This window comes from Atractosteus spatula, chromosome 6 (assembly GCF_055471065.1).
Source record: "Atractosteus spatula isolate fAtrSpa1 chromosome 6, fAtrSpa1.hap1, whole genome shotgun sequence".
NCBI lineage: Eukaryota > Metazoa > Chordata > Actinopteri > Semionotiformes > Lepisosteidae > Atractosteus > Atractosteus spatula.
Genome location: NC_142711.1, coordinates 62,774,316 through 62,797,951, shown reverse-complemented (window position 1 = coordinate 62,797,951; position 23,636 = coordinate 62,774,316). Strand labels below are relative to the sequence as shown.

The 23,636-nt window shown below is 39.5% G+C and overlaps 1 protein-coding gene across 1 annotated transcript in view; it reads left to right on the top strand.

Moving 5' to 3' along the window:
- LOC148833172 (contactin-associated protein-like 2) overlaps nt 1–23,636 on the top strand; it is a 164,691-nt gene that overhangs the window by 57,290 nt on the left and 83,765 nt on the right. The window contains exon 9 of the mRNA XM_088918173.1: nt 19,955–20,104. Coding sequence (XP_088774299.1) covers nt 19,955–20,104 — 150 coding nt within the window. The remainder of the gene's footprint in view (nt 1–19,954; nt 20,105–23,636) is intronic.

The following is a 23,636-nucleotide window of genomic DNA, read 5'->3' as shown; positions in this document are numbered from 1 at the left end:
GGCTGTGACTTGCACTGAAGGTTCCTTGTTAATCAGACCTGTTGACAGCAAATGTTAATACACATAATACATTTTCCTCCGTCAATTACCATCTATAAGTTTCTGCAAATGTTGTGGCAGTGCGCCAAAAGAAACTCAGCACGTATAGGTGCAGATTCAGTTATCAAGCTATCTTGGTTCTACACAGAGGACACTTCACGGGTGGATTATAACTCAGGGTTCATGTTTATTAAAGCCCACCATTTTCCACTAGTTTTAATAGTGATGATTTGGAAAAAAGAAATCAACACAATACCTTAGATAATTTGCTAAACATGAGGAAGCATGCTATAGTGCCCTTTGACATTGTGTTATGTTCACCAAGGAGACCAGACCTCTCCAGCTCAGTTCCCTCCCATGTCTGTCTGTGGTGGCTGACAGACTGATCAGCTGAACGGGTCAGAAGAAACACTTTGCTCACATACTCGATGATGGCCAATACTGTATGTCACCCAGGCTTGCAGCAAACAAGCATCCATTGAATTCAGATAATGAGTACCAAGCCTCCAGCACCCGAAAAATGATTAAAGGAGTCTAAATATATATATTAAAAAATTGCATCACTTAATAATGAGAAACACAGCTAATGGGCAGTACAAGCTCATGTTTCATTACTTTCATTAAACTCATTAAATGCAGTAATGACCTGCGAAGCCATCTTATCAGACCTGTTTAAGAGCCGATTCAATACAGGGAGCAGCGGTCAATCGTTAGTAAAAGCAAAGAGAGATTAAAGCTCTCTGGAAATTGCGGGTTGAGAAGCAGGTCTCCTGTTGTAGTGGGGCTGGTGGGAGCTGTTACGCTGTGGATACAGTGGGTCCCTTTCCTGCATGTGAAGAACTTTAGGGTGCTTGGGAATGAAAGGCGTTATATTTAATCACTTAATTGTTAAAACATGTCGAGCTACAGTACACTTGCTCCATTTTAATGAAACAGGTGTGCTGGGGAATAAATGTTAATGGAAACTCAGCATTTTAATTCTCGGTATAATCAGATTTAAAATAAACGCTCAGGCTCAAAAGATTAATCCCATGTAAATGTATATTTATTGTGGTTGTTCCTTGTCGTTCAGAGCATAGAAAAAAAAACTACAAAGCAAACGAATATGAAGAAATGATCTACCACAGTTTCTGTAATTTGTTTTATTACACCCCTCAGTTGGAATTATTGTAACAGCAAGGAAAATTATAGTAGTCATTTATTCTGTATTTAATCATAAAGTTTGGGATGTGACTTGACCATAATTAGAAAATAAAAGATTTTAAATCCCAGGTGACAGTTTTTTAAAACGGCTTAAGATGAATGACGAATACCGTAATGAAACAGACGTTTTACACGCCTCGTATGGCTCTCCTATTTCTAACATATCACAGTAAATTATACCCACTTAATATATTAAACCACTAAATGTTTTCAACTATCTGTAACTGAGTAGAGCTACTGTATGTACAGCATTGTCCATGGCAGAACTCCAATAATGCTACAGTATAACATCTGAAATTGGGTACCGTACATCTGCCTGGTTACCTGTAAACTAAGTGTTTCCATTGTATCCAGGCCACAGACATGTTTATTCGTTTGCCTCTGTCATTTGTTTTAGGTTTAACTGGAAGGTGCAGGTAATCTGTGATGGGGTATAAAGCGTATTAAACTGTGCAAACAAAATCATAAAATTAAAATGGCACTTTTTAGTAGGAGGGATCATAGCCATTTATCATGGATCACACCATGCCCTTCCTGTGTGGTTTTTTTTTATTGGTGCACTTTAAATACTGCCAAAATCAGTAGCAATAAAAAAAACTACGCACCATATATCAAGAGCACAGGCAATGATATAGCAAATGGAAAGGAGTTCTTCTCGTGCTGACATAAATATAGCAGCTGACTTAAAATATTCCTCATTACCACAGCTCTCCTTTAGGGTAGGGCTGGTAGACGGAACTTGTGGTCATAAACTACATTTTACTACGCACTGTAGACCAGGTATGAGAGATGAAAAATAAAAATCCTGCTAGCTTCTCAGGGCTGTTAAATTGTATTTCCAACAGCTGCTTTTAAGATGTTCGTATCCGTTTCAGTTGACATTATTCCGTTGTGTTTATTTCGTGATTTGCCCACATGTCTCCCAGCAGCATCGGTACAGTACGTCGCATAGTACTTTCTCTCCAGTGCAAGAGCGTAAATGAGTTTTGCAGGTACGAAATAAGGTCGTCGTATGAAATTAAATCCATGCATTTTCAGATACCGTCCAGTTAATACTGATGCTGTCCAATTTTAGATACTGTCCAGTTAAACTTTCCCTGATGGACTTATCTGACTGGTATTTTATGTCTTTGGGCTCCGCACATACAGTACGTGGAATATGTAGAAGTGAGGTGAGAGGGTGACAGTGACACCCGCAGGACAGGAGGAGTAATTACACGCGTACGGAAGTGGAGAGGAATCTAGGTTGGCTTGTTACTGTACAGTACCTCACAGGTGTCTTATGACAAAGCCGCCAAAGACAGGACCACTTTCGCTCCATGGCTCACAGCTCCATGGCTCTCAGGTCCAAACAGGCCTCTCTGCGCACGACACACCTGTAACTGTGCTTACGATTCCTGCTTTTTTTCAATCATGGCTAATTAATACTTTGCTACGTTTACTAGTTTAACTAATCCATTAAAAAAAATACTTCTGCATCTCACACCTGATGTGGCGTTGCTGTCCTTCATATTTTTTTTCACTCTGAGGCTTTCAATTTTGCTTAAATGTCGTGTTTGTTGACTCACAATACGTTAGATTTCTGCCCTTGTGTCTTTCCTGTGCAAAATTCAATGAGTGCTTTGTGACATTGTTGATATTAGTTCAGATTTTCCCTTCTCTATTTGATTTTTATTTTCCTGGTGTGTGATTTGGAGTTCTCGGTGCCTATCCTTCTCTCAAGCCATTTCTGTCAGTGCCTTAACCACAGTTGTTCAGTTTCCATTGTATTTTATTGAGCTATTTATTTTTTTTATGTTTCAAAGCCTAAGTAACTAAGGAGATGGGCTTTGCTGTTGAAAAGACATTTTTGTAAGCATCTTTTAAAAACATAGACTCTTTAGCCCCAAGTTCAACACTTATCATTTGTTGTTCCAGACATCATGATGCTGCTGGAAAGTTCGTGTCTGATGGCATTGTTTTCTTTGCCGCTCTCAAGAACCTTGTGGATAATAAGTCTCAAACACACTGATGTTATTACACAACATTCCCCATAAAAGCAGTAGCAATAAATTGTTTGGGTGCTTTCTATTAAAGGATGTCCAGCCTGTTTCAGTCGATAAAACAAGAGCGGTTTTGTATGTGCCCAGGCTCTGTTTTTTAGGGGAGTAAAACATGAAAATATAAAAGCTTCTGTTCCTAACAATGTGTGCCCCCATCTTTCCCACCACAATAACAGGCCTCGCTCGTATTGCTGACAACATCAGTTTTTGTTCTTGGGTTGATTAACATCAATAGCTCTTTCCCTGCAGAACCGTGCCCTAATCCAGGCTCTATAATGCAAAATACAGAGATCACTCCCAGGCTTAAACACACTATTAAACACAGACTGTTCAATAAAACGAGCTAATACTGAAAAAAAAAAGTTTCTTCTTGCTGACTCTGTGGAAATCCTTTTCCTCCTTGGTGGTCAGGATTAGTCAACTTGCTCGTGTCGTGCGGAGCTCCTCCGTGCTGTGCCGTGTTGTTGTGTGAGGCTAATTTTAAAAACCCAAGCACACCAGTCGGTGTGCAGAGAACCAACTTTGATGCTCTTAACTATTTCCACCAGGACGGAGACCAAACACACCCAGAAATGAAGTCTAAATAAAGAGATTCTAGAGTTAATGCTTCTCCGCCTACTGTTTTACCTGTCTGAAGGGGGAGCCCCTGAGGGCAATGGGGACACCAACAGCCCCCCCTCTAGTTGCCCTTATCTTCCCTACAGAACTGATGGAGACTCAGGGTCATCCAGTCCATCCTTGCTGCCAGATATCTGGTGGTGAAGCAACAAGCCGTACAGCATTCAACATAAAATAGAAACCTCACCGACTGCTGCAGTAATTAAGTGGAGAATCTTCACTGTTATATGGCTATTAAGTGGGGACCTGTCACTAAATGTATCAGTGATTATCAGTGACTAAGTGATTATTAAGTGAGGGGTTATCAGTTAGCGTTAGGGATTGTTAAATGGAGAATTATCACTAAGTGTTAGAGAGATTAAGTAAAGAACTACCACTAAAGACTACAGGGATTAAGTGAAGAACTATCACTAAGTGCTGAAGACATTAAATAAAGAACTAATACAAAGTGTTAGTAAATGGCATACACAGTATTATGACTAAGAGTGTTAAGTGGAAAATCTTCCCAAAGTGCTAGTGAGATTATGTGGAGACCCTTAAGAGCTACAGGGATCAAGAACTATTGCTAAGGGCTACAGTGATTTGTTAACAGGAGAATTATCATTTAGTGTTAGAATGATTGCTAATTGTAGACCTATCACTAAGTGTTCTTGATTAATATACAAAAGTTTAATAATATGACACATCCTGTTTAATTGGCTACTCGTAAATTATTGATGAGAGAAACTTGCCAATTTGCTTCCTGATGCACTTAAGTTGAATCAGTTTCCAATACACAGTGGAAGTGGAAGATGCATTTCCTACATTTCAGTTCTTGAATTCAGGTTTCACGAATGTCCTCTATTTCTGATGTTTAACTTTAAGAAAGTTTTTTGTGACTTTGTAGATTTGTTGCAGGATTCTGAATACTTAAACATAATACCCTCTTAACATGTATTTGTTGCTAGAGCTTTTTAGTTGTTTTTAATCTTTGTCTATGATTCTTCTTTCATGCTTTTTTACAGAACTTCATTATACAGTATTTATTTCTTGAGTGTAGAATCTGAAATTGATCACAAGGTTAACTGTGCAAATGCTTATTTATACTGTATATTTATGAATGGATGCATCTCTTGAGATTTTCCTGTTTTAGTTTTGCAGAATAACAGAGTTGCAGATTGGATGTATGAGTTTACTTTGCTCATTCAGTGTTTTCAATACTTTAGTCAAGCAAACCACAAGTCATTGCTGTTAAGTGGTTTATTTCCTTTAGCCTGTGATTGTATCTCATTGTTTTCATCTTCCTAAGGACAGTGTTACTGAGCTGAATAGAGTGTTCCAGTCTGATTAGGATATTGGGTAATGCTTCATTTGAAAGTGCTTTTATGTAGCCAGAACAGCACCTTCTTAGGGGCTGCAGTTGCTTGCCATTAATATTGATGTATACTGTACAGTGCTTTCTAAATTGACAGCACAAAATAAATTTAATAATCCTGTAGAACAGTGCTGAGTGCAATGCAGGCTCTGAATGACACACTCAACACACAGCTTCAGTGCAGATACAATACATAGCGACTGACTTGTACGCGCACTGCCAGAGTCTGTTCTTGGGTCTAAAAGCAGTAGGCCTCCCTGCAGCATGAAATTATTCTATTTAGGTGAGGACTTTATTCCCTGCACAACCTCTATAATGTTGCAAAGCTCTACCAGCATGTTGGTCCAGAATGCATAATGGATGCTTTTCTCTGATGTTTATGGAGCCCCCAAGCTCCTATGAAATCTAGTTGGTTATGTGCTTTGGTCCTACATAGGGTAATCTATGCTGCTTTACAACTGATACAAAAGGCAATTTACTTGCAATATAACTGAGACAATAAAGACGAACTGTAATCATGGAAAAATAACCTCTTCTCTGCATGCCTGTGAGGTATTTTTCGTCATTTTAATGTTCTGCAATAAGCAAGTAGCATTCCTAATGCATTGAGAAAACTCTGTCATACTATAAGAATTTCTTAATGCCTGTATAACAAGCAGAGTGCATGTGCTTCTTTTAAACATTCATGTATCCAGTTCTGCATTCCTTAAGCTTAAGTAGACTTACAGCATCTTTTCATCCACACAAAGTACAAATGCTAGAAATGTACAAGAAGCAAGCAACAATAGGATCTGAAAATTACTCAGCATCCTACTCATTGGAACAGAATGTGCAGTCCATAGCTCCTGATAGGGGGTTAATTAGTTTCTCTAGTTATGGACTGGTATCTTTCTATTAATCGTGATCTGTATCTCACCTCAAGCACATACTGTTTTATTGCTAAAGAGCAGATTCCCTACGCTACAGACAATCAGCTGGACCTGAATTACAAGGACAGTTTATTAACTGTTAATTTCTCTTTGACACGTACGAAATCTGTATGATAGATTTGAAGATTTGAAGCCCTGATTTTTCAGGCTGATCTGCAGGTTTGCATTGTTAATGAGCGACTTGCCTTGATGACTGAAATAATGAATGTAATGCTGAGAGCATGCAGCCAGGAGGACTGCCTTTGACTCTGGAGTAAGGAGAGAAACAATAGTTAAACTCGCATTTGCAATGGATCACATCAGCATTTGGGCCGTTATGAAGAGGCCTGAGAACAGAGGGGTGAATATTATCTACTGTACATATTTATCTATGTTATTTCTTTTTGTTTCAGTCTCCTGTGTCCTCTAAGATATTTTTCATAGCAGTGTCTGATCACTCTTAATCATATAAAGCTGGTTTCACTGGATATGATACAGCTATACCACACCGATGAGGCTCAAAGGTTGAAACAGCTGCCAACAGTTGTTTGTTTTGACTTAATAGAGTGAAAGACTAGACATTGAGAGTTAATATTCTGATCTTTTAACAGATGCCTGTTGTTAAATTGTTGTTTTTTTTATTTAAAGAATGTAATTTGGACTTATTACATTGTTCCCTTTTCCATTGTTGGAGGTTAAATACTTTTGTTTGTGGATTTAAAAATGTAAAATGTGGATTGAATCACTGAAGATAAACAAAAAAGTGCTAAGGGATTTTTTCCCCCCGTCTAGCCCAAAAAAAAAATGAAATTCTATGGCTGTAATCAGAAAAGGAGGTTTTTACCACAGGAAGCTTTGCTGCTGGTGTTATTAAAGCGCTTTCAGAATATGCGATCGCAGAGTGCTTTACTGGAGTAATGACTTGGAACCTTTCTCATACTGTAGCGCATAATATCACATTTCCTTATGGAGCGCATTACAATCAAGTAAACAGGCTTTTGGGTGTCAGTGCTTACTTTCCATCATAACTCCTGTTGTGTGACAAAGCCGAACTTCTGATTGCTAGTGATTTGACTTGCGCCTTTTGAAGTTGGCAGTCACATCCAGTTCTTGACAGCCGGGGTTGTGGTTCAGATTCTCTGATGACTCCAGGCACTTCTTGACTTGACTCTTTGTTCTTCTGTTCAGCATTGGAAATGATTGGAAGGGAAGCATCAATCCCGGAAGCACAGGGACAGCAGGGTGCCACTCTGTCACAGGGCACGCGCAACATGCACAGAGGCGATTTAGAGAAACAAACACACTCTAACACACAGGGAGAACCTGTAAGCTCCACAGAGAATGCACTCCTGCCCGGAATCAAGCTGTGAGGCAGCAGTGCAAAAAATGTTAAGTCATTGTGCCATCCTACTGCATAGACTGTTAACTGTTGCAATCATAAATATTGTCCTGTGTCCCTGACTTTTTCGACATTTTACAAGTGTACTGAGTGATATTACATCCTAGCAAGTTATATATATATACTGTAGATACTGTATGATGCTCGGCCAAACTCATTGATTTAAGCTGCAAATACTTAAGCACGTCGACAATTACTGTATACAGTTACCTGTACATTATTGTGGTCTAAAAAAAGCAATTTAGCATCACGGGTGTTAACTCCAGCCTTTTAGTGCAACAATAACAGGTTTTAATTTCCAATAATTCAGTTTCAAAGGAATTGATATCCGAACAGTATAAATAGTCCTTAGTCCCAATGTAGTGCTACAGTACAGGAAGTACTGTAAGTAGCACTGATACTTATAAGTTCACTGTAAGTTATGACACTGTACTTACCCGGTTGGGGAGGTATAGTTCAGTGGTGCAGTTCTAGCCTTGCTGAGCACTGATACTATGTCTTGGGAGTGTCAGTGTCACACAGCTCACATCAGGGCCCGATGTTAATTAGTATTTATAATTCCTTTCTCTCTCACCCACTGACTGCAAATAGCAAAACAGTGTTTCATAGAAGCCAGCCCAGAGTCAGCATCTAAGTTTCCATATGAGGAAGGTAAGCAGCTTTGGCCAAGAACAGCAAGCCTGCAGTATTGGGTTTGTACAGTAATTGGTGAGTGGGAAATTTTGATCCCGGCCGTGGTCTGTTACAAAAAGCAAAGACAATAATCCCTAGCATTCCCAAAGAATCCCAGATCTCTTCACATACAGGAACAGACCCACTTTCCCATTGCAGAGCAGCTCTCACTTTGATCACATTCTGTCTTCCTGTACCAGCAGACCAGGAGGAGAGAAGAGAAAGTGCTTCACCATATAATTTAAGAAGGGAGCATAAATTGGAACCTCTGCAGCTTGAGAGTTTTATTAGCAGATTTCTATTAATTATAAGTCAATAAAGGCCAAAGCCGTTTAAAATATCCAATCCTATCAGCCTTTTTTTCTTTTGGTACTTTGATTTGTAGCCCTAGATCTGGAAATGGTATAATTCGTTTCTTCTTACTTCAGAATAGTCCGTCGTCTTATACTCGCCTTACAAAACAAAGAACTAAAGGGAGTGTGTGGTAAAATGTGGCGTGTTGGTGTTATCAGAGTATCAGTTATCAGAGAGGACAGCATCTTCTCCAATTTAATATCAACAGGCACTCTGAAGAAGACCCAACAGCCAGTTTATGATACTGAAACAGTAAAAGATGGTGTGTACAGTAGGTTGCTTATAATGAAATGTGAAATGAAAAGTTTTGCTTTTTGATAGATGTCATTGAAAACAGGGATTAATCAGACATGTGAGCTGAAAAAATGCAGTTCATCCTATAGTTATTCCTAACTCAGAATTCCAGTTTTCATTCATTGGATTTTAAAGAGCTCTACCTGCCTTGAAAAAATCTTTACTCTAGTTTTAGGCTTATGCTCTTTTTTTAACCATATACTGTACAATACCCACTGTATATATACAGGGAACCAATTTTTGTTCTTATTTGCTCACACACAAATACAAAAATAAACCACAGGATCTCCTGACTGACTAATGGCTACTTCGGTGCTGAATTTGTTTTAACCCTAACTGAAAATGTTTAAAGTGAAGCTGCAAAACAAGATTCAAAGAAAGTTGACCCTGCCTGTTTCAGAATTTCAGTTAGGAAGGTTTGGAAACAGGGCACTATTTAAGTACTTCAAAATCCAGGCCAAGTAGTTTTAAAGCAGGTTTTAAAACAGTAATAATCCTACAGGAATAAAACCAGATTTCAGGGTTAGCCAGTTTTGCTGTTATTTGTTCATTTGCTGGTTTGAGCAGGGGTTTAGGAAGAGGTTACAAGACTACAAGACAACAGCAGTAAAATTAAAGAAATCCAAACCTTTGTAACAACGAGGAAGGAGACCATATTCAGGCAAGTGGTGTATTATCCACTCAGCATTTTACTGAGAAAACTTGACCCAGGGAGTTATGAATCGTGGTCTGCCTGCTCACATCAGGATTAATCCTGTGGTGTTGCAAATGTATTGTGACATACAGTTTGACACAATGATGATCTATAATTCACAAAACCTCTTTGCAGCTGTTTTCATTATTTTAAGTGTAAGAATGTGTTACTGGATAAATTGCATCCTCCAACCTCTGAAGTATATTCTCCAGTAAAGAAAAACTAAGAAATTGGCTTTGCAAGCCCCCATCTAAAAATCTTGCGCCTTTCATTTCAGAGTGTGTCTCCACCATGTTCAATCTGTTTGCTACATTGCAGGTTTGTCTTCCAACAGAAGCTTGTCAAAGAAACACAATTTTTAAGTGAGAAAATAAATTGCCTCTGAAAAACCTGTGCGTGAAATTCCGTAAAATATGATGTGTCAAATCTTTTAGATTGGTGTGGGTACATGGGTCAGATAGCTTTTATTTTAAACTATTTTGTTATATTATTGAATCAGAAAATTTGAAATTTGCCGTCTCTGTGATCTGTTGTGTATTTTTTCAGTTGACATTATCTTTTCAAATTTAAGTTTAGTATTAATGCATAAAACTGCATTGCGAGGCTTTTTCATTTTTCAACAATTTAACTGCTGTAGACACCATATTTGTTACGGCTCTTTCCCTTGATTCCGTATCATTCACTTTACACATTTTGCTCCATTCTTATAATGTGATCAGTTGGTAGCATGCTTAAAAACAACAGAGCATACCAACAGTAAGAGTTTGCAGCCTCAGGTGCTTATTTCCATCGAGGGCTTCTTCTGATTAAGCCACACTGCCATTGATGGAAGAGCAAGCTGGAATCCAAGCTGAACCAAAGAGCAGTGACAGGCTTTTGGCCCATCTGGCCTGCTCAGTTGTTGCTACTGTAGCTAACAGATGCCAACATCTCATCCAGCTGTGAGAACTGCCCCCACAGTTTCCACTGATGGTTGGTGTTTCACTCTCATTCTGAAAACGTCCACTGGGTTGACTCTGTCTATCCCTTTGAGGATTTTGGATACTTGTGCAGATCCCGACATAGGCTTCTTTGTTCGAGACTAAAAAGGTTCACTTCCCTCAGCCTGTCAGTGTGGGACAGTCCTTTCAGTTCCTGAATGCATCTTGTTGCTCTTCTCTGGACTTCCTGATTTCTCCCCAAATGGGCATTGTGCACATGACAGCTCTTTTTACAGCTTACATGACGGTAACTTTCAGCAACACTTTTGTATTTGGAGTTTTGCAAGGGGCGGAGGGAGCAACTGGGAATTGGGGGAACATTTCAGGCCGCAGCAGTATACTGCTTAATTCAGATGTGTGGCTGCCCTGAAAATGACACAGAAAAACATCAAAGGTGCTTTTATAAATTGCTCTAAGACTAGAATCTGCATGTCTGTGAACCAGGGTAATACCCATCTAAGCCTCCATTCACCTTTAGAACAGCAGCCCAGGTACTCTAAAACAAGACCAGTGTACACCTGCAGTAGTAGTTTTTCATTTTTGGAAACACTTTGAGAATGACAGGTTTTTTTTACCCTCTGAAGGATATTAACTCATATAAAGGGCATGACTGGGTGACAAACTCAAGAATCTGAGCTTACAAGCTAATAAATTGCTTCTGGGCACTTTCTAAAAAACACCCAGTCAAAAAGTCAATTTCTTATACTGGAGTGCTGCCGGGGTCACTTGTAAAATGTACTGTACACTTTTATCTCTCAGGAACTCCTGATGTTTTTGTAATAGTTGTTTCATGCTCAGGCCCCCGCCATAATCACTTCTGGGGTGAAGTCGCTTGCTCTGGGGTACAACAGCACAATCACTCTGTGTCCTTTTAATGTCACCCAGGGTAGGGTTTTTATTAATACAGGGAAGCTAATATCAGTATTGATTCCATTTCTGGTTTTTAGCTCATTGTCTTTTCCTAATGTTAATATTTCATTTTACATGTTATTATTTCAATTTGAATTAAGGTCCCAAAACAATCTTTTTAACTAGTCAAATGGAGCATTAATTCACATAATTTGTACTGATACTTGAATTTAAATTTAAATTTTGGTGTAGGGGTGTAACTCCGGCATCCTGGCCAAATTTCCCTCAGGCCTTTACCAATCAAGGCCTCCTAATAACCCCCATCTCTGAACTGGAGCGTACTGGTGCATCATCCAGGTGGGGCTGCACACTGGTACTGGCAGAGAGGAGTCCCCAATGGGTTTTAAAGCACTTTGAGTGGAGTGACCATAAAAGAGCTATATAAGAGTAAGGAACTATTATTATACTGTATGAATTCATACAGTATAGGAAAATAGTATAAAGAAATTTATTCTTCAGCATCTGTTGAAAAGTTTTTATTCTGAAATTTCACCAGGGGTTGAGTTCCCAGTCCTTTTTTATTTATGATATCAAACATTACGCAGCACTTATCGAATTTGAAATTGGCTGTAAAACAGTATCTTAATTCTCGCAGTTACCCATTCTGCCCCACAGAAATGAGTGTTAATTGTGTTAATTGTGTACTCACTGAAAGGGAAGCATTGATTCTTTCTTGACTGAAAATTTAAGTAGTTTCTTCTGTATTATGTATAGAATTTTGTATATGTAGGTTTGTTTTTGCTATTTGCATTCAAACCCTGCACTTGTGTAAATTAAGAAGTGTCAGGTATGTTCCCAGTCTTGAATATTGTCTAAGTCTTTTTCAATGTCATCTGTTGTTTCTTTAATGTTTGCTAATCCTATAGTTTTCCAACTGTACCAACAATTTATTATACCAAATAACTTCTATAAAACTGGATTTTTTATCATTTCAATCATTTCATTCCTTTTAATAGGTAGATAAACCTTTTTTTTTTTGCAAAAGTTAGGCCTGATATTCTAGATAATCTGTATCTGGAATTTTAAGCCTGATATTACATTCACTGAGATTTCAGCCATTTTTAATTCTACAGCTCCGGTGTTTTTCGATGGTAAGAGACTTATCATTTAGCTTTGCGGAGAATGTGTCAGGATGCCGTGCCCTTTAGAATCATGTCGCTGTAATTACCCGCGGTTTGGAGAAGCAGCACACCAACGGTCTGTCTTTCAGCAAGGCTGGATTTGATAGCAGGAACAGGCCACAAGCAAGGATGGAGACTGTTTGATGAAAAGATGCCCCCAGGAGCATCTCAACACTTTTATACAATAATTATATCTTAGGGAACAGCAAGACACTGACAAACAATTTTGCACTTTATTCTGAAGGTCTAGACAGTGTTTGAATCACTGCTGATAGCTCATTAAAGGAATCTGCGGCAAAGTATTTCTGTTACAGTTCCATTAAAATGTGTAATGAAAAAAATCCTGAGCAGTGAAGCTCTTTTTTCACTCTGACTTTTTGTTCTTTTTAACCATTACTCTGTATTCTGTACTCTTGTTATATTGGTCTACCCTTTACTGCTAGGAATTACTAAAATGTTTGAAGCTATTTAAACAAACAGGCATTATGCATTTATTCGTAACAAATACAAATATAGTTTGAGGTAAATAAAATGTGCATTATATGTCCCCTTCTCCAAATATTAAAATATTGCAGAATTAGATATTTCATTAGAGTGAACTTTTCCTATAAAGTAGCAGCAAACCAGGCTGCTTTTTCACTGTGGTATGGGAAAGAATTTATCTCATCTCACAAGAGGCACTATAACTGGTGCACTTGCCTCTTGTCCTTCATCACAGTCAACATCATAACCGGCTAATGTGTTAATTCAGATAGGTTTGTAGGGTTTAAAAATGCAAGTGCATAAACTACAGCACTGTCAGGAATAGAAGAAATGGCTTTTGCATACAACTGTAGGTGTGTGATGCAATTTGACTCGAAAGGTCAGTCTCTCTCTGAGAGAACATTCACCAGACAACAGATGTGAAACCTCATTTAAGCCTCAGCTTCCTGTTTTTTTTAATTGTCACCTGACCAATCTTTTATTCCCAACTGGTCAGGTGACTTCGCCCAACAGCATTCTGTGTATCATAGTAGGGAAGTAAAATGTCATATTACACACTGGCAAATCATTGCAACATTTGAATCTATACTTATACACTGTTTGATAAAATGGTAAATGTACAGACACATTTTGGATCATGCATGATATATTTGACACACAGTACTTAGGTACTCCAACAGAGTATGTACTGTATGTACTCTTAACAGATTTTAAAATCATTTGCATCCTTTAATGAGTTTTGGTTTGAAGGAACAGGTAACAGATTTATTCCATGCTGAAAAGTAAAGAAAGGAAACACAATGTTTCGGCTGTGGTGCCATCTTCAATTGTGAGAAAGACAGGGTAGATGGCAAAAATTAAATAGCACAGGAGAACAAAAGCTGAAAAAGTGGAGGAGGAGGGAGAGGGGAGAGGCAGAGAGGCCACTCAGGTAGTGCAAAGTGGAGAGAGGTGGAGAAGGGTGGAAAGTCAAAACCTGCATGAGTATTGAGAAGATTACATGAAAATAAGTCTGTCATTGAGAGAAGGGGGAAGATGTGAACCTAGTTTCAGGATGGGTTTAGTTTCTGACGTCTTTCTGCTATGAGAGTTGAGAAACCCTTCTTTGAGAACAGAGACAGAGAAATCAGTGTGATCATGGCGGTCTGAGGTGAAATGAGAAACTGTGGGCTTGGAGAAATCTTTCATCTTCACAGCCCTAACATGTTCCCTGAAGCGGTCTCCTAGTGACCTTCCGGTTTCCCCAACGTAGATAGCTGGGCATTTCGTGCAAGAGATACAGTAAATGAGGTTGCTGGAGGAACAGGATGTTGTCTGGGTGATCCGGAATTGACCTGAGGGGCCCTGAATCAGCGTGTTGTTAGATATGTATTTGCAGGTGATGCAGTGAGTTCTGTTGCAGGGGAAGGTGCCTGGTGGGGATGATTGCCGAGTCTAGTCGAGGGAGCTGTGAACAAGATGTACAGTATGTAGATTGGGTGGTCGGCGATAAGAGATGATTGGGCTGTCGGAACAAAAGGTACCGATGGAGGGATCGTCCTGTAAAATGGAGTAGTTGTTAATGATGGTCCTGGGGATAGAAAGTGTGTTAGGGTGGTAGGAAAGCCCCAAGGGAATGCAGTTGTGTGACTGGAGTTCCTGATCGAGTTGATGGTCCGAGGGGTGGTATTGGCTCGTCAAGGGCCCTATTGATAACCTGGGTGGGGTATCCTCTGTTGATGACAAAGGAGTGCATTTTGCGTGCTTGGTTCTGGAAATCAATGTCGTCACTGCAGAGCTGACGTAGCCTGAGGAATGTGAAAGAGGGAGAGAGTTTTTGGTGTGAGTAGGGGTGAAAAGAGCTGTACAGGAGATACAGTAGCTGTGTGAATCTGTGGGTTTGTAATAGACCAAGATATAGAGTCAAGGATGGTTAATAGATAAATATATGTCTAGAAATGGAAAAGTGGTGGAAGATATGTTAACTGTATATTTGAGGGATGAGTGAGAGTTAGTGAATTGATGTGGGAAGTGCTTTAGCTGGTCATTAGAGCATGTAGCAGCACCGACGCAGTCATCGATGTATCGCTTGTAGAGGTCGGGGACAAAGCCAGTATAGGAAGCAAAGAAACATTCTTCTACCCAGCCGACAAAAATATTGGCATAGCTGTGTCCCATCCTGGTGCCCATGGCGACTCCACTAACCTGCTGATAAAAAAAGGCTATTAAATGAGAAGGCATGGAGTGTGAGAACCAAATTCCGCAAGACGCACTAGCGTGTGGGTGGGTGGATCAAGCGTTTGTCTAACATGTGCTTGAGGTTAAGTTTTGCTTTACTTATTATGAAATATGGCAACATTTATCTTTTAATTAGTGATTATTTATTATTTAATGTTGTAAATCAAGACAGACCAGATTTCATAAAATATTTTAATTTGTAACTTTTGAATATCAGCAGAAAAATAAATGTTCTCTGACATATTTTTCTCCAGAGAGAATAAATATACTCCTCCCCCCCCAAATCAATGTCTCTCACACATTTTATATATTACCCATGGAAAATAACATGAAGACCTTTAATTGCAGTGACATCAGTATCTCAATAAATACAAATACTGTATATAACAATGTATTTTAAAATGTATATTGAAAACAAAATGAGACTGCAGAGACAGCTATGTCAGTGTCAGGTATAGAAAGGACATAGACTTGAGTATTATCAGCTTTGAAAAGTTAATTCAGACCATGTTATCTTAATAGCTGACCAAGTGGGATCATGTAGATCCTGAGTTGCAGGGGGCCCTGAGGAACACCAAACTTAACAAACCTTACTTGAGAACTGAAACTCCCAAGACAGATAAAGTGGCAGCTACAGTATGAGTAAGATAAGAGCTAATCCATTTAAGTGTGATGTCTCCAAACACCAGCTTCCTAGTCTCCCCAATTCACAGTCTCAAGATGGGAGAGTAAAATGTCATGATTAACATTGTCAAAAGCAGCTCTTAGATCTAAGAGACTTAGGACAGATAGAGAACCAGAATCAGCTGCCATACGAAGATCATTAGTAACTTTAACAAGGACAGTTTCTGTTCTGTGTAATTGCCTGAAACCAGACTGAAAGGGATCAAAAAAGTTATATGCAATGAGATGATTTTTAAATTGTATTGCAACAGCAGGTTCTAAAATTTTCGCAATAAAAGGCAAGTTACAGTGGATACAGGACTAAAATTGTTTGGATGTCCACAGCCATGTTTGTTTTTTTCAGGCACAGGCATAACTGAAGGTATTTAAAAGGCCGTTGATACCACTCCAGTGCTCAAGCGCTGTTTACCTGTTCTATGTAACATCTTACATCAGTCCAAGAAACTGTGGCTTCAATAAGCACACAGCCCACTATGAAACCATGGATAAAGCCTGTATTTCTGATACATACTGTTTATCCAGGATTAGCCAGTTACAGAATCATCTTGTCCACTGAAAGGCAAGGCAATGAGCCCCATCTGGTTTTATTTCAGACAATGCAAAGTGTTATTGGCTTTCCTCATGTTCATGCTTTTGCAAAGCACCACTATATTCAACCATGCAACCATGAGTGAAGATACTCTAAACCAGAAACTCCATACTGTATACCCAACAGTTCTCTCAATTAAAAATCTTAATTAAAAATATTGATTAGAAACTGGAGGTACAAATTTAAAGAGTATTTTCCTACCATTTACATTCTTAAAAAGTTATTTTTGTAAAGAAAAACATAAAGAAGAGGTCCGTGTTAATTTTAGACTTAGCGTGTGTCCATGCAGATGTGCTGGTTGATCTGAAGCATGAGATTCTCATACATTTCTTCTTATTAGGACGGAGCTCGATGAAGGTTGTATTGTAAATTAATTTTCCATGATGACAGTGGTTATGATCACCATGTTATTGCCTGCTGGTGTGGTTCTCTAGGATGTACTTTATCTAGAAAGTGAGCAATTGTTTAAAGATTTGTGGTCTGTGACTGATAGTGGAAACTGGTCTGCAGGGACCACAAATTAGGCAACGTTTTAACATCTCTTGTATGATTAATGGTGTAAAATAATTTATTTCTGTAAGAAGGCTGCACTCTATTTATTACATGCAGATTGCTGTTATCCTTTTTATGGAGGTTTCTGAATAAATATAATATGTTTCTGTGATTTATTGGTTTTTGTTGTCAAATCACAAATAATAGCACAACGGTTAACCTAAAGCTCCAAGTACAGCAAATTGCTTAGGGTCACAAAAACAACGTGAAAGAGGGCACAAATGCAAAGTAAAATAAATGACTCACAAGACCGACTTCCCTCTTGCTGTTGTTCTTGGGAGTTGCACAGTGAAGTACGCAAGTGCAGAACCCAGGAAAACACAGTTCATCCATCCCTCTCACCAGGGTGACAGTGGCCTGATTCAAGGACCTTGGCCATGTGTTCCTGGAGTGCTTTCTGTGACACAACAGTCCAGCCATTGTTTCAGGGATTATCCCACCAACCCAACACAAGGGAGCTCCCAGCTCACCCCTATTATGGGTGCTGAACCTATTTAGGGTGCACGTTACCTCTCCATGCTGCAGGTTCATGCTTCTACAAAATCTATGACCTGTTCGGATCACGGTAACTAGCCTGTAAAATCCAAAAGCTAGTATTAGTACAACCTACTGTAGATAGTCACAGATACCGTAGAACTGCTGCCCAGTGGGTAGAAGCTAGAAGCAAACGATGAAGAATAATGCCCCCTTGTTGTCTGTGATCTTGCGTGCCCCTGTGTTAGGAATTTATGAACCCAGCAATTCACTTTGAAAGATGTAACTCTTGGCGTGAGATACAATAAGATTGTATCCTGACATAGGGAGAGTTTCTATGCCTGGTTACTTGCTTGTAAATGTATGATTCTTGGGCACATTTGGGGAAGGAAAGTACCAACACAGCAGGCCAGAATACGTCCAGTTCTCACGTGGCTAATGCCAATATTCCCAGCCCACTCCTGCATGGAAATCAGCATTTCATGTGGAAACTCGAATCAAGTCATTACTCCTCTGTGCTATCATGGGAGTGAATGTGAAAGATGTACACTGTATATTTCTATAATGACGTGTCACGTACAAGTTATCAGTCTTCAATTGATTTCAACTAATAACATGTTGTCCCATCAAAGACATCTGAAAAGCTCTTTTGATTAGCAGTAACATGAAAAAACAGGCTTCATACATTTAGAAATTACAGCTTTGCTAACACCGTGCTTTAAACACTTCAACCCAAAGCAATTGTCTCCTGACATCCATGTGGTGAGATGGTGTGTCATCTCTGATGTAAGTATTTTCAGCGCAAGGACAGTAAACCTCATTCACCAAACGTTTTTCCTGAGAAAACACCTGAACTCTACACAAGACTAATTTGCTTACCAGGACCCACCACTTCCATGAATGTGTATGAAGTCAGCGAACCCTATCTATCCATCCAACTATTCGCTAACCGCCTTATCCAGTTCTTGGTAACACGGGGCTGAAGCCTATCCTGGCAAGCAATGGGAGCAAGGCAGTACCAACCCTGGGACAGAGGTCAGACAACCACACAGCACCGCCCGACAAACACGGACACACACACTCCACAGCCGTTCTTCCAAGCAGCCTATTACTGTACCGGTATGTCTGCGGACCGGAGCACCTGGGGGAAACCCAAGCCAACACAGGGAAAACATGCAAACTGCACACAGATAGCACCCCAGAGCTTGAAACTCAGGGCCCCAGTATGGCCAGGCAGCAACGCTAACCCCTGCGCCACCATGTGGCGGCTGAACTCTATATGCGACCAATTGACATACCAGGCCCCACCTCTTTCCTTAATTTGCATGAGTGCTAATTGAACTCTTAACAGGCACAGAACCGTTTTTCACTTGTTTTTTTTAACAAAAAAAGTTGATTACGTCTAAATTAAAATTCAGCAGCTTACAAACTAATTAAACAGCACGTGGTGTGTAGTTGGCTAAGAGGAACTGCCACTAGTTTGTTGTGAACTTAACTGATAATCAACAAGTAAACATTATTAAACAGAAAATACTCTGGCAAAATAGCCTCCACTTGATTTTAATGAAGTCTGGTGTATCAGAGTTTCACCCATCACATACCCTGGGCTCACTATCAGGAGAGATTTCTTGTTTCATGTTTGTTTGCAGCCTTGTCTGTTCGTACTGAGCAATAATCCAGTTTTAGCCTTTTTGCAAACACAGATTTGATTGCAAATAAATGAACAATGGAAAGTTTGTCTGCTAATATGGAAATAAATCAGAATTAAGATATTTGCCGGTTTGTTGCATTACAGGGGAAATATAAAAATATTCACACAGGCTTGAGGTTATTAACATGAAATTAAATGTTTATTTTACAGACAGGGTAATTTTCTAGGATGAGGCTTATGCAACTGTTTGGTTCTAAATTCAATTAGTCTTCTGGTAGATGCTGTGCTAATGCAAATTTAATGTGTCATAAGGTACTGCAGCAAGAAAATCTGCGCTAAAGTTGCAATGGCAGTATAGTGTTTTACATTCGGAATTAGCCATTACAGTACATTAAAATCTGTTTCAGAATCAAGCAGCTCATGGGCAGGCAAGCAGGCAACCAGGACGACACGGAAAGGCGCTGTATTTGAATTCAATAACTTTTATTTTCATGTTAAAAATCACGTACATGGATATCCATCAGTGTAGTTCAGTAGAAATGAAAGCAAAAGCAAATTACAATACAATACAAAGTACAATTGCGAAACCTTGTGGGAAAGTGCTGGAGTGGGAAAAGTGGCCGAAATGTGAGGAAAGCAGGAAAGCCTCATATGACGTGCATCCAGCCAGCAGCTGTTCTGTGAAACATCTGCATTGCTTGTATTTTGTCATTCCAGGGTTAGGACTCAATGATGGTCAGTGGCACGATGTGCGTTTCCTGGCTAAAGAGAACTTTGTCATGCTGACCATCGACAGAGACGAGGCCTCGGCCGTGAGGACAAACACTCCAGTCCAGATCAAGACGGGAGACAAATACTACTTTGGAGGTATATTTCTTTTTTCCTTTTCTTCTGGCTTATCTTTGATTTTTTTGCTCGCAGCACAGACTCCCGTCAGCATTTAAACTAGGCGATGTTTTAATTTTTCCTCATTTTTATCAAATACTCTCTCTGAAGCCGAAGGCTCCTGTCCTGACAGCACCCCTGCGTGTTCAGGTAGGAGAAATCGCAGAGGCCATTAAGTGCAGGCATTAATCTCTCAATGGTGAGAGGGACTAAGCTTAAGTAAAACTGCACACTGACAAGAATAAAAGGTGCCTAATGCAGATCTTGAAGCTGTATATTTAAAAATGTATGAGACTGAAAAGATTTAGCATTTACAGGCAATGGGTATTTTTGTAGCTTCCTTCTAACAATTATACCCCACTCTGAAAAACAATATTGAAGGGAATAATTTACAAGCACAACCAGATTTTATTATTGCATCACCTTCAGTAGCAGATGCCATTTGATTCTATATAACAGGTTGCAATCGATCTGTGTCTACAGCACGTGCCCTACTGTAGCAAACAACTTACACACTTCCCCCCCTAAAGCAGGAATTCAGCCATTAAGACATTTAGACAGAGAAAAGCAACATATTTATTGAAAATTTACTATATTATTTTTTATCAGAAAGGCAGCCATTGAAATGGTACTCGTGGTTTTTTTTAATTAGGAAAATTAAATTCAGCAATAAAAAGTGCATACAAAATAGTAGAGTAGAAAGTGAAGATTCGCTTTAATTAAAGTATACATTTAGGCAGCATGGTGGTGCAGCTGTTAGCATTGCCGCCTTTCAGCTCTGGGGCCTGGGCTCAATGCTGGACAGGGGGCGCTACTGGGGCTTCTAGGTTCCTCTTGTGTTCACGTGGGTTTCCTCTGGGTGCTCTGGTTTACTCCCACAGTCCAGACACGTACTGGTACATTAATGGGCTCCTGGGACAATTGGCCCTGTGAGAGACTGTCCATGTCTTGTCTTTGTGTGTGTCTGTGTGTGGCCTGTGATGGACTGGTGTCCTGTCCAGGGTGAGTGTGTGTGTCTGTGTGTGGCCTGTGATAGACTGGCGTCCTGTCCAGGCTGAGTGTGTGTGTCTGTGTGTGGCCTGTGATGGACTGGCGTCCTGTCCAGGGTGTGTGTGTGTTTGTGCATGCCCTGTGATGGACTGGCGTCCTGTCCAGGCTGAGTGTGTGTGTCTGTGTGTGGCCTGTGATGGACTGGCGGTCCTGTCCAGGGTGTGTGTTTCTGTGTGTGTCCTGTGATGGACTGGTGTCCTGTCCAAGGTGAGTGTGTGTGTTTCTGTGTGTGCCCTGTGATGGACTGGTGTCCTGTCCAGGGTGTATCCTGCCTTGTGCCTGTTGCTTGCTAGTATACGTTCTGACCCCCTGCTACCCTGAATTGGATAAAGCAGTTAGAAAATGGATGGACAAGCCAAAATACATTTTCACAGGGGTTAATTTGTTGAAATCACTGGAGATATCAAAGAACCACCCAGCATTGAAACGTAGACCCATTTTTTCATTAACAGCTTTGGTTATTAAGAATGGACAGAGCTATTTTGGTGTTTACATGAATTTAAGAAACTGGGTCTAGTTTCTAGTTCTTTGATATCTCCAGTGAACATGAGGCTGGGGGTTTGTTTTTCCTAAACTAACATTATCTGACAGATAGAACATTAGATCCTCCAAATACGCATCTGGACTTTTAATCGAGGTTTTTACCTTTGAGGATATTGGCCCCGTTCCTAAATCAGCAACATTCTGATTTTATCTCTGTTGTTGAAAAACGGCTTAAACACGTACCAACCAAACTGAAGTAAGTACCAACCCAAAACCCTTCTCGGTTGGTTAGTTCATCTGTCCATCGTTTTTTTTAATAAAAAGGGTCATAATGTCTTTACTGAAATGTTAATCAAGATGTAATGAAATGCTGAGCATTGTGTAATCCCGTCTGTAACGGTTGCCTCTGAGAAGCCTGAGGCTGTATCATTATTGACCAAAATAACTGCCTTAAAAAGTAAAGAAAAGTTAAAAGAAGCAGGAGCCAATTAGCGAATCATGCTTTACTGGTTTCTAAGCCATTGATAGTCTCAGAGCTTCTTGAATAAACGCAAGGGATAATCATTTTCAGATCATGTCAGAAAACTGGAAGGGTCAGCACACTAATATTGCTAATTGAACATATTAACAATTGATTTCATTCAATTAACCTCTATAGAGTTACAAGACATTAGAATGGGTTTTCCATTTCTTGGAACTAATTAACTGGTTATTTAAATTGTATGATATTGTGTTAAATTTTCTGCAGCATTGTCATCTACTGTAGCACTTGTTTGGCTAATGCTCTCAGAAAACAAATCTTGTGCATATTCTGTTTCCTGGGATGTGTTTATATATGAAATGCTTCAATATTCCAAACCCCTTACCAAACTAAGCACCAGCTTCCTACTTTATTCAACCAGCATTCAGCAGGCAATTTCAAGTTGACTTGATGATTGTGATTTCACCGAACACAGTGGTACTGTATATGCCATGATGTATTCAGGGGTTCGATCATTGTGGAACCTCCTGCAAGTGTAGTATTGAGCAGTGTGAACAGCTGAGCTGGTGATATAAGATGTCTGTGTGAGAACAGCAAGGTTCTTATTCTTTGTTTCAGACCTGTTTATCAATAGAATATTTATGAATATTTAGTTAAAAAAGCTGATTTAAGATACTTAAAAAAAGATTTTATTTGCATGGTTCAGTAGAATGAATCTGTTACAGACACCATGTACTTCTAATTGGTTGTTACTGGATTTGGATAGTTTATTGACGCTCCTCTGACGTTTAAGGACATTCATGTATTTGTACACTAGGGGACTTTCTAAGAACTGGCAAAGGAAAGCGAAAGAATGCAAAAGAGAAAGGAGTAACCATCCAAAAAGGAGAAGACAGGTTTAGTCAAATTGTCATCCTGATTCTATCCAGTCCATTCCTGAGCCCAATACCAGTCAATTTAAAAAAGACAGATTGTTCCAGTGGAAATAGGCAGCACAGGACCTATGTGGAAAAAAAGCAATCCAATCTGTCTTCCTATAGTCTACATTGCTTGGCACTATCAACTCAACTGCCAGTTAATGCTGAGGGACAGCCCGCTGATAGCTTTGCTGGCCCACTCATCTTCTAAAGAACTGAATGAAAAAAGAGACTGTTTCATGGTATTTGGCTTTTTGCAGCCTGACAGCACTTTTACAGATGACAGGCATAAAAATTAGATATAAAAAAGCTTTATCCTCTTCCCCTGTCATCTATTGATTGATTGATTGATTGATTGATTGATTGATTGGAAGTGTCATTATAAAACTATGATTGTGTCTGTATTGGCTCAGAAAGGTTCCATGAGGAGCACAGCTCATTTTAGGGCAGCTCTTCTCCTGATTTCCTAATCACTTTTACCTGATTTACCTGAGTTGGGTAAGAATTTGTTACATACAGTATATGAATGCTCAAAGGAATACACTTGGGAGAGGGCAAATAGATCTGGTCTTGAAATTGCCTT